Source organism: Lepisosteus platostomus, chromosome 3 (genome assembly GCF_059453375.1).
Source record: "Lepisosteus platostomus isolate fLepPlt1 chromosome 3, fLepPlt1.hap1, whole genome shotgun sequence".
In the NCBI taxonomy this organism is placed as follows: domain Eukaryota; kingdom Metazoa; phylum Chordata; class Actinopteri; order Semionotiformes; family Lepisosteidae; genus Lepisosteus; species Lepisosteus platostomus.
Window position 1 is genome coordinate 70,142,067 of NC_142613.1, and position 14,242 is coordinate 70,156,308.

The following is a 14,242-nucleotide window of genomic DNA, read 5'->3' on the forward strand; positions in this document are numbered from 1 at the left end:
TGATACGTGAACCGCCAAGGGATTTCTATAGCTGGACGTTAAAAGAATTACAGATTTTCACCAAGGTACCGAAAGAGGGAGATTTCGTCGCTTATAAATGAAGATTCGAATGTCAAAACATTTACTATTTCGCAAAATCGACTCGAACACATTACATGTGCATGTAAATAAAGAAAAAAAAAGAGTTAAATAAAGATCCAGGATAAAAATATGAACGACAACAGTGTCGAAAGGCCCGCAATGGCTAGTTGTTTACTTTCTTTACTCTGGCATTTCGTAAGAAACGGGCAACGTTCCCCATTATAAACTTAAAATGTTCATTTTAGCCGAAAAACCTAAAACGATAGGAGACGTCAATGCCGCACACGCTCCCACACAAGTCGTTAAGTCAAAAAGGGCCGTTCTAATAAAACACTTCTTGAACAAAACAAAAAGTGTACACCGTAAAACCGCAGGGCCTACATACACCGTCGTTAGTTTTTTTTTTTTCTGGGTTAGAGTCCAGGTTGACCGAGTTAAAGACAGGCGACAGAAAAATCACTTTCTCCGTGTCAGGCGGAGATGGTGCATTACAGCTAAGAGTTTTACAGGTGCTGGGTACTTGAATCTATTTGTGCAAAAGAATGTTATGAAGATGTAAAAACACCAAACAAACCCATAAAGGTGGGCCTTGTTGACCAACAGTTTTATCACAGACAACTCACGTTGTATGAAAAGGTCAATGCTGTCTGATCAGCCGCCTGCCACAAGGCACATGTGATGTAATACCTGATGCCAGTATTAGTTAGGTCCCACAAGCGAGTGACATTGACATCGAAAGGAACGTTTTATTGTACGTGGAAGAAAACGGTTATTAGAGTGTTAACGGGTAGTTAAAAAAAAAACATGTAATAAAACCAAGTGGATTGAAGTTCGGTTCCACCGCTTGTTTTTCCAAGGGTACTTAAAGGCTTCTGTAAGAGTTGACTTTCTACCTTCCTTCTCAGACAAAACCCCAAGTTTAGAAGGAAGATGGAAACAGTACTTTGCTGTCTAGTGCGACAGCCTTACCCAGGGTGACACCGAAAGAATTACTTAAGAAAACCTGCAGGATAGGAGACTTGATTACCTCTCTGCGTCCATATACTGCATCTCCCCCCACAATAAGGACACACCACTCATTTTTTTTCCCCATTCGGTTTGTATTTAAACAGAGTTGTACAAGCGTTTCATTAAAAATCAGTTCTTAAGAACATCTAGTAAAATCATATTTAAAAAACGAAGTTACTCATTACAGCTTAACAACTAAACAGAACCAAAAGACTATTAAAAAAACAACTCTGATGCTCACAATCTTCAGCCCCTTCTCCCAGGCCACGTTCCTCTCTTCCCCCCTTTACCAGTTGTATCTTCCTGCAGGGGGTTGCGAAGGATAATTTCTCCCAGAATTATATCCCTAAAACAGATCAGGTAAATGGGAAACCATGGGGTCAGTACAATTACATCACACAAGTCTGTTAGTAGGCAGTGCTATTTTTACAACCATTGACTGTAATGATGACAAGCATTTACTGCTGGGCTCTACAATTTAGATGCAGAGCAGACAATTTAAACGTGGTATTAAAAATTTGACCCCTCTTTAAGGCAATTTATTAGGAGGGGGGGACCTTAAATTCACAACTGCTGTCATGCAAACTTTTAATTCTTCATGTTCCACTGGAAAACACAGTAGTTCAAATTTAGCTGCTGCTTCTCTGGGAGCAGTTTTCCATGACATGGCAGCTTGGTCTTAAAGGCCGATTCACTCATTCAGCCCCTGTTTGAAAGGGGAAAATGGCAGAGACAGCCATGTGAAACTGCAGTGTTGGCACCTAAAAATGACTTTCAGATTATTTCTTTAAATGCCAACACTTTATACAGTATTACATATGATTCCCTGCTGGATATGCAATGCCCTCACCGAACAGCGGTGGTATATGTTGTAAGATTTTAAAGCTCTTTTCACCATCTGCCAGCCTTCTACCCATAAAAACTGAACTAAATACCTCCCCTGCCCAACAATGCCTACAATTAAAAACATTTTCAATCCACATTGCCCTCACTGAGAAATGCTTCAATTATACATACAATTGGTCTGAGCTGTATGAAGTTCTAAATCAGGCCCAAATGGATGGAAAAAAATGGCACCATAGGTTAAGATATTTTTTTTCCCCTGCCGTTAAAAAGATCTTTAATTTAGACTGAAAGGTATCAATTACGGGACAAAACTCTCCCGAAAACAACTGCTTAGACACTTAAAAAAATGCTGCCAGACTGTCGCAGAAAGCAGTGAAAAGGTTTTGGGGCTCATCCGCCCAGAGGCGAGCCGTTTTGGGAAGAGGAAGCCGAGGCCGGGCTACCTGTCGTCCCCGGTTGTCCCTGCGGTCCTGGTGCGGCTGGTACCCGCTCGGGCCCCCGCGGCCCCTGTACTGGTTCTGCTGGAAGGCAGCACCTGTAGACGGCATCCCCTGGCTCCAGCCCCGCGAGGCGTCACTACCGTACTGCCTACACGCGAAAGAGAACAGTCACATTCAGCTCCGAACGGACGCAGAGGAAGAAGTCAAACCCGCTCCTCGGCAGGACGTTCGCGCATATACTGCGGTGTGTCAGCCCGCCTTTCTTTTCTTTTTTTCCCCTCCAATTCTTCCCCATTCGGCGACGAGCGAGAGCACATGCAAATAGTCTGCAGTCAGCAAGAACGAAAATATTAATTGTATTGAAAGACAGAAATGGTTCTTCATTCAGCACGACCCCAAACAGAATTAAAACCGGTACGAGAGAATTAAGCTTTATTTTCAATACTGTCCAGACAATTTCTTGGACTCCATTCTTTTCAGTTAATTGCAGGTTACAAATGAATTCTTACTGCTGAGTATTTTGAATCTAGGCTAGGGGCCTTGCCTGTATTTTCCCATCCATTATTCTACTTAATATGTCAGAAGGTCTGATCGGGGAGAAACCTTTTCAAGTTCTATTGATGCGGTTCTCAATTGACCACGGTGACCTAGCAACATAAGCGCTAATTGGCATAGACTGACTGACATTTGGTGTACAGTTTATATGGGAACACAAATCCTACAATTAAAAACTAGTTTTCAATCCACATTGCCCTCACTGAGAAATGCTTCAATTAACATAAAATTTAACAGAAAAAGAGCTAAATAGATGAAGAAATGGCATCATAGGTTAAGATTCCTTTTAAAAAGATCTTTAATATAAGGTTTAAAGGTATAAATTATTGCACAATATTGCATATTACACACAAAGCTAATTATCAAGAGTACAAGACTACAATTAAAGAACAAAAACATAAAAATGTAGAAAACTAGCATTTTAGATATTATATTCGCATTTAGAATTTATATTAGCAGAATTTTAGGGACTATAAAACAACGTATTCAGGTGTCCACCAACTCAATATATTTTAATAGCGATAGTCTTACTTCAATGTACTTATTTATTCTTTAGGGAAAATATCCCTAAACATTTGTACAGAAAGGTAAAAGAACTCTGGTTACCTATTTTTGTAAGGAATATCTTATTAGAATTAGTCAATAGAAACTTCTATGCTGCTCTCTCTGCCAACATTTTCTTGCAAAGTACGGATACAGATTGTAATGGGATGAATACTATGCTTTCATTGTCACTAAACTGTCTCTCAGGGTCAAACCTAGGCCGATCCTTGATAAAGATATGCTCATTCTTAATAGGCAAGTACCCAAGATTTTAAAAAGGTGCTACGTGCTTTCTTTTTCTTTTTTTGTGAAATTCTAGCCAAAGATCCTCCCTCAATCTCACTCCATGTATAATGATTAAAAGACAAGCACCGCTTTTCAAAGCATGGTAAAAGGATACTTTGGATTGGGAAGTGCTGTGAAAGATTTTAATTAGTATAATGTCTTGTAATTCTGACAATATGAGTAGAAGAAAAAAAATTAACATTAAGATTTAAAACGAAATATTTAGCTTTCTAAAATGAATTGTTGTAACATTTATGAGGTTCTAGAAAACCATCAAAAGTCAGGATCAAAGCAGATTCTGCCTTAGGAACCAAAAAGATTTCTTATTCTAGTCATTTCAAACTGGAAAAAACCTGCAAATAATCATTCTCCAACAGAATGAAAAACATTTCGAGGAGGTCATAGGACTCTGAAAGCAATTCTCATTCTAATAGATTTCCATGAAATTAAATAAATGAAACCACACTCTGTCTTTGCGTTTGGTTTGAAGATAACAAACGCCAGCAATAACACACTTTCTAAGGCTTAAAATGTGTAATTCTGCTTCTCACCATGAATAACATTTTAATAATATGTGGTATAATAAAACCAAAGCAACCTTATAAAGTCGATTTCTTTTATATGAATACAACAAAAAGGAGGGAAAAATGTGCCATCCCTTATTATGAACACATGTCACATTCTTTGCAATGCCCGCCAGGATAGAGCTGTGGATTCTGTAATCCTCCTGCAAGTTCCTAATGCATTTTATTCAGTGCAGCCATAAGTAGTTAAAGAAACTGTTTTCAGTTGCCACTAATAACTACTGACCTAAAGTGACACTGGCCCACAATAGGCTTGTCAGGCCTGAAAAGTTGTACCAAAGAAGCTGATTAGTACTTCAAGAGGTTTGAAGCAAGAATCAATGGCTGGTCTGTACTAATGCTGTGGTTGCAACGCAGAAGTGATAATAGCAGAACACCATTAGTTATGCCTCATTAAGTTCTGCGAACCTCCTTAAGAGAAATTTGTTTAGCCTGTCCAAAATCTAATACAGATTTAAGCCCTCTGTGTTGAATTTTATAGTTACTCAACAGCTTCAATAAAGGCAAGGCCAAAAAAGTAGAAAAGCACCACTAAAGAAAACATTATTCAGAAACAGAAAGATTAAGCATAAATTCAGAACCTTAGCATTTCTCACCTTGCTCTTGACAGCAGTAAAACATGATTCCCAAAATATTCTCCAGTATTGTGGGAACTGGAGCTGGCTTTTCTTAATCTCAAGTATTTATAGTTCTTAAATCAATGTATTTTCAGTGAAATCCTTACCAGGCATTAGCAAAGGAGGGGAGAACACAAGCACTTCAGCGAGCTCACGTTTGTATAGATAAGGGAAAGTGACCAAACCTTCCTACCTGGGGTACTGCTGCTGGCTAAATCCATGTGGTGCACCAAGGAGAGAGCCCTGCTGCCTGGAATCTGTTAAAGACATGAAACACTTAAATCAAACCATTCATGACACACTGAAAAGTACAAATTCTTTCTTCAATGACTGGTCCACGAAGCGCATGAGTATTTTTCCATGAGTGTGAAAACGCCACCAACCATTAAAAACAAATTTCCCATCCTAAAGGCTAGATCAAAAAGCCAATGTATTTATGTTGACATTTTAATTACCTAAGCTAAACAATGCGGGGGAGCAATACAACACACAAACTGCTAGGATATAATAGTTAAAAGTGCAGGATATAAATAAACAGGATGTCAGAAAATTGTACAAAGAACTAATAAGTCCTCAGAACATTTTGTACAGTACTGGTCACCACAATCCAATAAGAGCAATTATAACTAAAACAATGAAGAGAGCAGGTACATTCCTGAGTTTAAAGGAATGCGCTACACAAACTGGCTAAAAGAATGATTTTTTAAATCTTTAACGGAGAAAACTGTAAGCGTACCAGGTTCAAAATCCTCACAGGCACAGACAACACACTGGGCATCTTCAGTATTAACAGAGACACATGGACCAGAGGAAACTATGGGGAAGTGCACTTTAAATTGGGCACCGGAGGCACACTTTTGTTGAAGTAGGTGTTAGGTACCTGCTTGTCAATACCCTTATCTTGTTTGAGGAAACTGCTGAAAGGGAGGCCCAGATCTAATAGCTACTTGCAGCCAAGCTATATGGCTAAATAATGAAAAAACACTGGATATTATTTTCACTATTTACTAATTTGTAGAAAAAAGACTTGCCATTTTTCAGCGATAACTTTTCACTTCAATGGAAGTAAACATACATTGGATTGAAGCTGGAATCAGGACATGGGGAAGGTACCATCTAGACATATCATTACACCAATTCTAACACAGCAGTAATGGATACATGATTGTTCATGGAAATCAAGGGTTTAACAGTGCTTGATGGTGATACAAGAACATCCTTTAAGTTCTCTACAAAAGTAGTTCAAACTCTCCTGACTGAAAACAGCTGTTTGGTCAGTTGTAGGGATTTACTAAGCAGGGCTACTAGAGTAAAATGCAGATAAATGATCTCTGAGCCAAAGCAGATATCACTTAAGTCACTTATAACCAAACCAAATATAAAATGAGATCACCAATGCAGGAGACACTAAACATCACTGAAGGAACATCTCACTTTACACATCTTATTACTTCAAATGAAGATCTGGCACTTTGTGTAAGTTCTTTGGAAAACAGGACCTTTTCACATTAATATAAAGAAGGGGATTTTAAATTAAATTAAAGATTCGCTACTGTCTACCATCAACAGATGTTGCTAGCAGGTAACACAATGAGAGAATATTCTGGGATGACATGCAATATTCCTCATAGGCGGTCTAATTAGGTAAAAAAAACACCCATCAGCCGAAATGCATTTTAAGTGAAGTAAGCCTAATAAAATGAAATAAAATATTAGTTTACATCATTTAGCTTAATTTGCATCAATAGCTGCTAGCATACATAGTAATAGGATTTTAAAAGTGCAATATTGCTGGAAGAATATACATGTTCTCCAAGTTAAATGAAGTAAAAAAAAAAACTGCCTAAAGTTTATAGGGAAAGAAAAAAAAAGTGCATTTGGATTTCCCAATGGCATTTAAAATTAATAACAGTGGCATGGTAAAATATTCCTGAAGTATTTTGCATTTTTTTTGTCCCAGGAAACCCTGTTACATCTTCTACAGATAAGGCATTCAGATTGCCTGCCTCTACTGCCTCTATGGGCTCAACAAAGCTTCACTCTCTGAAGCGGCAAACAGACTTCCCAATTTGCTGTTGCCAAGGCAATGACCAGCTGCAAGTCTTTAGATGGTTTGTTTATATGGGCAGGTTTGGTGAGTGTTTCAACTGAGGGGGGAAAAAAAGTTGCAGACAATTCTAATCCTGAAAAAAAAAAAGGTAAAGAGTGGGCGATGGACAATGTATTCAATTTCTATAATTACACAGAACAGAACGGCCTGCTGTGCTGCATTAACTCAGCCATCCTCAGCTTAATGATAAAAATCTTGCACGTCTCAATATAAAAAAAATAAAACACTAGGAAAATGCTATTGGTAATGTCATATGTATTCACACAAATTAAGGTAATATTGAAGAAAAACAAAGGATTTATCCTGAGTTGAAGGCAACAACTGCTTGAATACTTACTGAGATACTGTTTATTTTTTAGTTGAGGCAGATATTCAAGCTTCCTTAAAAAAAAAACAACTTTCCAAGGGTCTATAAAATGTTCTATTTTATATCCAGGATCTCTTCAAAAATGTCAATGTGTTTTTGATAGAAGTACTTTTTAAAGACTTAATTTTAATATTCAACGCTACAGCTCAAAAAGTAATTCTAAAATATGGTAATACAATTTAAGTGAAGGAAATCTATACCAACTACTATTTTATCCCCAATTCCTGACAAGACAGATCAAGAGCTTGCCAAGACTGTCCTTGTTCTTCTTTGTCTAAAACATGTTTATTTCCAGACTTAATGGAAGACTCTTTTAAACGTGAAAGGAAGTAACTGCAGTTACTTCAGGCATTGTCACACTTGAGTTGCTTAATATATCTTTGCTTCCTATTTGTACCACCTATACTCTTGGTGCACTGACAAAAAAACAAGACTCATTTTTAGCAAATCAACGTTTTGCAGGTTTTCCAGGTCTCTCTAAAGCGCCAGCGACTGAAGAGCTGGGACAAGCTGTTAAATTGGACCAATCAAGCCAGTAATGAGCTGATTCAAGTGAAGAGCCCAGCTGGACTGAAACACTCTGCAGACACGCCAGCAGTTTGCTTTAAGGAAACCCACGAAACCAGCTCGCCTGGTGCTCTGCGTCTGGATTCGGGAAGCTCTGCGTTAGGCACTGAATACGAGTCAAGCTGTGTAGAGGTTTCACATCATGGATAACCCAAACAGAAAATGGTATGGATGCAAACTAAAACAGGCATGGCAGAAAATTGAACGCCTATTTTATTTACATCGCTCTTCTAATTCTGGTCTCCTAACTGTCCCCCAAGCCCATCTACACTCTATGGGTGACGGGGCCTTCTCCTGTTATGCCCCCAAGCTCTGGAAATCTCTCCCCAAGGATATCGGAGAGTCACCTTCTCTAAACTCCTTCAAATCCAGACTCAAAACCTTCTTCTTTAGAAGAGCCTTTACATAACTGGTTCCACTCTTTACCCCTCTGTTCCTACTGTATTTAGTACCACCATCTACTGTCTCCTCTGTGTATTCTCATCGTGTTTATCTTGTGGATTTTTTGTTTATTTTTAATTGTTGTTGTTGCCATTCTGTAAAGCGCTTTGAGAAGTCACCTTTAAAGGCGCTATATAAAATAAAGCTTATTATTATCTAAGAAATAGAGACAAATTGATATATGCACGAAAGTCTGAATTTTACAGCTTTGCCTATAGAGGAATATGGGCAGTATTGTGTAGGGTCGACAGAAAAAACAGAGGTGGCAAGATAGAGACTTAAGATTCTATTGGGAATGTACAAACAAGACATGCTGAAAAATGACATTACTGTTCAACCCTCCCCCATGAAGCAGTGCTGTAGGGAAGTCTATTTGTGGGTGAACAGTTGGATTTTCAATATAGTATTTATTAACATGCAGCGAGACAAACCCTATTCTCACTGTCAGTAGGTTTTTAGAACAACCCCTTTGCATCAACCTGACTGAAATCCTAGAAGGTGCGCTTGACAGAAGACTGAGGAGTGCAAAAAAGTGCAAAATAACATTTTGGGACACGATTAAGACTGAAAAGAGATGGGCTGATTGTTGTGCGAATGAAAGCTAAAGATTATGTGCAGCTGAGACTACTCACAAGATGGGATATTTTGAAGAGAAATGCATTCAGTAATGTCAGTATAAAATCTGTTGCATTTTCCAAGAAGGTTAACAGGTTCAGCACAAAGTCCATGAAATTGTATTTTCTTAGCCGTACTGTGCTCTTTCAGTATTATGCAGGTACCAGGTGATACACAAAATAAATACTATAATGAAAGTAATGGCTTTACCCTTTGTAAGTAAACTGTTACATTAGGAGTTAGTAACAGCAGAAAAAACCATGACACACTGAGCCTACGAAATACATTAATAAAACAAATATTCTTTATTATTTTGCTGACTAAAGATCACTAGTGTTATTACAACTGGATCCTTTTCATTTCTAGTATATATTTTTTAAATGCTCTGGGGCACTACTTCCAAATGAATTAAAAATGGTATGATAAAATGATAATTGAGATAAAACCAGCGAATTACGTTTTTAAAGTGAAAGATTTAACTGTTAAAACCATTAACTGAAAATCCCAAGATGTAAGTCAGTGAGAAATACTTATTAGATGAAAAATGCTGTTATTTTCTGTTGTTTAACAAAGGCTGCAGGTCTTACTACTGTTTGATCTCCATCTTCATCTTTAAAGCCTAAATTATAAAATGATGCTGAGTTTTTTAAAACAATACCATAATTTAACTGTGCATTTATGCACTTTGAAGCCATTTATTTAACAAACTAGAAAATAGCAGAAAATACACTGCAATTTTAAAATTCTTCATACAGGACCTCTCATGATCAGAAGTGTTACACATGTAACACATGGAACAAGAACATGAAAATCATCATGTGACAAATACCTCATACACAGAATCTGAATCACATCATCCTGCTGTGCAAGATACCTTTTCAATTTGAAAAACATCTTAAAAAACCGCTAACTTAAGAGACCCACATTTCAGTAAGACAGTAGGACCCCCTCAACTTTGATACCAGCACATGCATAGACATTTGCTCGTACAGTTGTAAAACTTCCACTTGATACCCAATAAACCACAACCGATTGCTGTGACCTGAACAGAGAGGAGAAAAAAAAAATCTAGAAAGTTTGGCTCTAAGTGGTTCAGCAAGCTTGACATTAAATAATCTCTTCAACCAACAACATCCATCCTCAGCTTGTTTGTCCCAGTGAGGGTCGTGGCTCAACCAACACTAGTGTAGTAGCAAATACAATATCCTCAACAAAGGGAAGTCCAAAAGTGAAAGGGGACCACCCACTACTTTCTAATTGTTATCCTTCAGCAACCTGTCTGTAATTCACTTAATCAACAGACATTATGCCCACAAGGGAATTACCATTAGATGGTGGGTATTCTTCTTAATAAACTAACAAACTGCAGTTAACAAAAATCTAAATCAATAGGTCTCTGGTCAACATCACACAATGGACAAAGTGAATTAGATAGAAATCCCTTGTTTCCTTGCCACCCTGATTATCTTTAACAAGCTTAAGTGTTTATTAGACCTAATTAAAACAGCTGGTTGGAGATGCAATCCCATGAGAAGAGGAGAAAGCAAGCATTGATAGCTCCCCACAGGAGGTAGCGAGTCTGTGAAAGGAAAAGTTAACTTTGTTTAAACATTCTCTCCAACGCCACACATCCAATCCAGAAAAGGATTCATTCAAGGAAGCTTTTGAGAAAACAAAGACATGGCACACTGCAGTGCTGCTGTGATGTCTAGCCATGTCGGCAAGCTCCTAACTCCGGGACTTAATTGAAAATCTTTTCACCATGTGTGTACCATACCTTAAACGCAATATTCAGATTATTTAGCATTTCATCCCTCCAAATACAGTACTTTCACACAGTAATTGGAGGAACATTGTCAAATTAGCAGTTTCCTGGTTTGGCTTTAAGTTTGAGTTTGAGTCATAACAGAACCAGATAACAGAGAACAAAAATGGTATAGTAGTGTGTTTCTAAGTTTTTATTTTAAAATGAAGTGCTAAACTAAAGCAAATAAATGATTTGGGAGCAAAGTACAAATAACTTTTCAGGGTAAAACAATAGTTACTGAAGAACAGAATCTATTTTTTGCAGGACAAATATGTTTCAACTCATAAAGTTTATATGTTCTATATAACATTCATTAGAAAAATAAATTCATACTGCCAGCATGTTGAGAACTTTTGAAACTGAATTACTCTCCTCACTTTTAAGTAGAATAAAATTGAATGTCCCTATCCAATCTTCAAATTAGGAAAACCATTTAATTTGTTTGTATCATACAATACTTAAAGTATTCTTAAAATATTCAAACCTATATCTTCTGATCATCATTTTACATATGAATTAACGTCACTCACAAACTAGGCCCTTTTAGGTTAAGGCTTTGCAGGACTTTTTCTGAGTCCTCCGAGTAACAATTTATAGCACCTTGAAGTTGAGGAAATACAAGTTGCAGGAACATGAGCAATCCTATAATGGAGTTATTAATTTATTTTGAAAACTTTGTAGAGTGCCACTTCAAATTCATTGTTCAAATTCCTTTCTTACTTCATGAACCTGTCACCTCCCTTAAGAAGTGCAGTACAAAACCTGACAACACACTGCTGCATAAGTTATATTTAACAATCAAAATTTCTTTGAATTCTTCCTTTACAAATCACATTAAAAAGCGAATAAAATGTGAATAAAATGCAGAATACATTTGTGAAATTACTGCATATTACTCAAATATGGCTAGTGCTGCAGCCTGAAAGAAGCTGTTATTAACATTACCTAATATATACATTACACTGGCACAGATATTATACACAATTATCATGGTCAAAAATGTGACTTAACTAGGCAGTTTCAACTGAGTAAATATCATAGAGAAGTAGCAAAAAAAGCCAGAGTATGCACACTGCAGAAGTAAGCATACAGAATAATATGTTTCATTACTGTTATTTTGATTTCATGATGTAGCATCATTGTAATGGCCAAAAAAAGGAAAGCAGAACGTGAATACAAAAAGTATATATGCCACTGGTGAATCAAAAATATACTCTTGGAAGGATCCGCTGAGAAATCAATTTATGTAGAATATGCAGAGATGCAATCTAATTCAGATTGTTCAAAGGTTATTGATCAATCATTATTTTTGATACTACAAAAACACTGACAGAAAACATGATGAAAAACAGGAAATATCTTGATGACAAGTTCCTTTTTGTATGTGACTTCTGTTTGGCACAGATCATACAAAACAGCAAGAAGTGAGAAAACCGAAGCTCTAGAACATACGCACATTTAACTTGATGAAGAGGACTCCAGCCTGCAATTATTAAAGCATCGTCACATTCATGACGGTAATCGTACAGAAATACCTTACACATTTTGAAATATTGATCCAGGAAATCTGTATGTATTTTGTGCTATTCACAGGTGATGTAAAAGCTGCAATCGTATCCACACCTTTAGAAATGTCCTATTCCTATAGCTTTTTTAAAATCCAGTTTAGTGTTAATTGCAAATGCACAAACACTCACAAATTAGAGGGAATAAAAGAGATACAGCTTTGTTGTACAAATTGGTCTGAAGTGATCATTCAGATAAGAACCTGTACTTTGTAACAAAAGCCCATTTTATAAGCTATAATGACAACCTATTATAAATGGGGAAAAAAATCTATTAAAGAATGTTATTCTTGCCTTTCTATCAAATGTGCCCCATGTTTAAGCAATGACTGGCATTTAACAGCATGTTCATAATATCCCACAAATGTCAATATTTTTAGTTTTAAGTAGTTTTACAAGGTTTCTTTTTGCATTTTATCTTTTAAATTGAGAACTATTGTTTTAATGTATAATGCCAGCAAGGTTTAGACCAACGATTTGCTACTTGAGACCATTACCATATGTCCGGATCATAAATAGATGGCTAATTCACATTCTTTCTCTCAGTGCCTAAACAAGGAATCTGACATTTGCTTTACAAAGGGGAGACACTACTACGCCACTTTAGTAGGCGAAATTAGGTTGTCAGAATTTACAATGCCAATGAATTTTAATCTGAGTACTGAACTACAGAAAATGGATAAGGTAATTACTGTACTTTTCAGGACTATAAGGCCATAAATTAAAATCTCCAACAACTTCTCAAGTGACAACTCATCTAATCAGTAGGACAATCAAGGCGAAGCCTCAGTGTTTACTGATTGCACTAATCAAAAATCGCTTTTCAAACACAGCTAATTGGCAAGTTTACCCACAGAAATGAAAGGCAGACATACATAAGATACCACTCTGATTTGCAGAAACCAAATATCCCATTTGCATTGAGTGCTACCAGAATGCACTTGACTCCCACAAGTTATCAGCAACCAGACAATTATTCATCAACTGCAAATTGGCACATCAAAGTCAAATCAGAGAATTACTGTTGGAAACACCCATAGCCGAGATTCAGAAAGAAGGTAGCCTTTGATTGACCGTGTTGCCCTTCCAGAATTGTAGACCCTCATTATCAGACTTGGTTCCCTGCACTGAAATCCTCTGTCCAGTTAAGTGTTGAGCTCAGGTAAAGTGTTTCATAAGACTAAATTCACTTTGAATTTTAAGGGTAGAAACCTAAATGCGTGTGCCTTTAACAACAATAATATACATATAAATAAACTTATGACAATGTCTGCTGGTATCTCAAAAACTGAATCTATGTGAACATGTTTTAAAATCACACACTAGTGACCAACGTACGTATTCAAATGTACAGAATAACCATGGAAACCAACATCATACACCTTTTTTATTATAAAAATTAACAAGACTTCCACCTTCCTTCTACCCCATCCTGCTCTTTTATTACTACTGTCACGTTACTGTTCACATATTCGACAGATGGGTGGGAAAACAAGAGAAGAAACGGACTGTTCAGAAGACTTACGTGGTACTGGGAATCGCATTGATGACTGTGCATTCTGTGCCGGGTGGTTATAAGTCCCAGGTGGTGGCGCATTGCTGTAGAAACCAGGCTTTCGATCCCGCGACATGTTGTGGCTGAGAGAAAGAAAAATACATCACAACGTGTTACAGCTTTTACAAGAAAGCACACTGCTTTGCACACATGTACATGTATACAGGCAAAGTGTAAAATCCAGGCAATGCATAAAATTCCTAGGTATTTATACACTTAATAACTTTTAGCAAACGTTTTTGGCAATGTATGAAAT

The 14,242-nt window shown here is 37.1% G+C and overlaps 1 protein-coding gene across 1 annotated transcript in view; it reads right to left on the reverse strand.

The window, feature by feature from the left end:
* Positions 1 to 1,305: 1,305 nt before the first annotated feature.
* xrn2 (5'-3' exoribonuclease 2) overlaps positions 1,306 to 14,242 on the reverse strand; it is a 50,671-nt gene continuing 37,734 nt past the window's right edge. Inside the window, exons 28-31 of the mRNA XM_088626638.1 lie at positions 13,957 to 14,069; positions 5,153 to 5,216; positions 2,379 to 2,523; positions 1,306 to 1,435 (exon numbers count right to left, since the gene is read on the reverse strand). Coding sequence (XP_088482764.1) covers positions 1,376 to 1,435; positions 2,379 to 2,523; positions 5,153 to 5,216; positions 13,957 to 14,069 — 382 coding nt within the window. The 3' untranslated portion in view covers positions 1,306 to 1,375. The remainder of the gene's footprint in view (positions 1,436 to 2,378; positions 2,524 to 5,152; positions 5,217 to 13,956; positions 14,070 to 14,242) is intronic.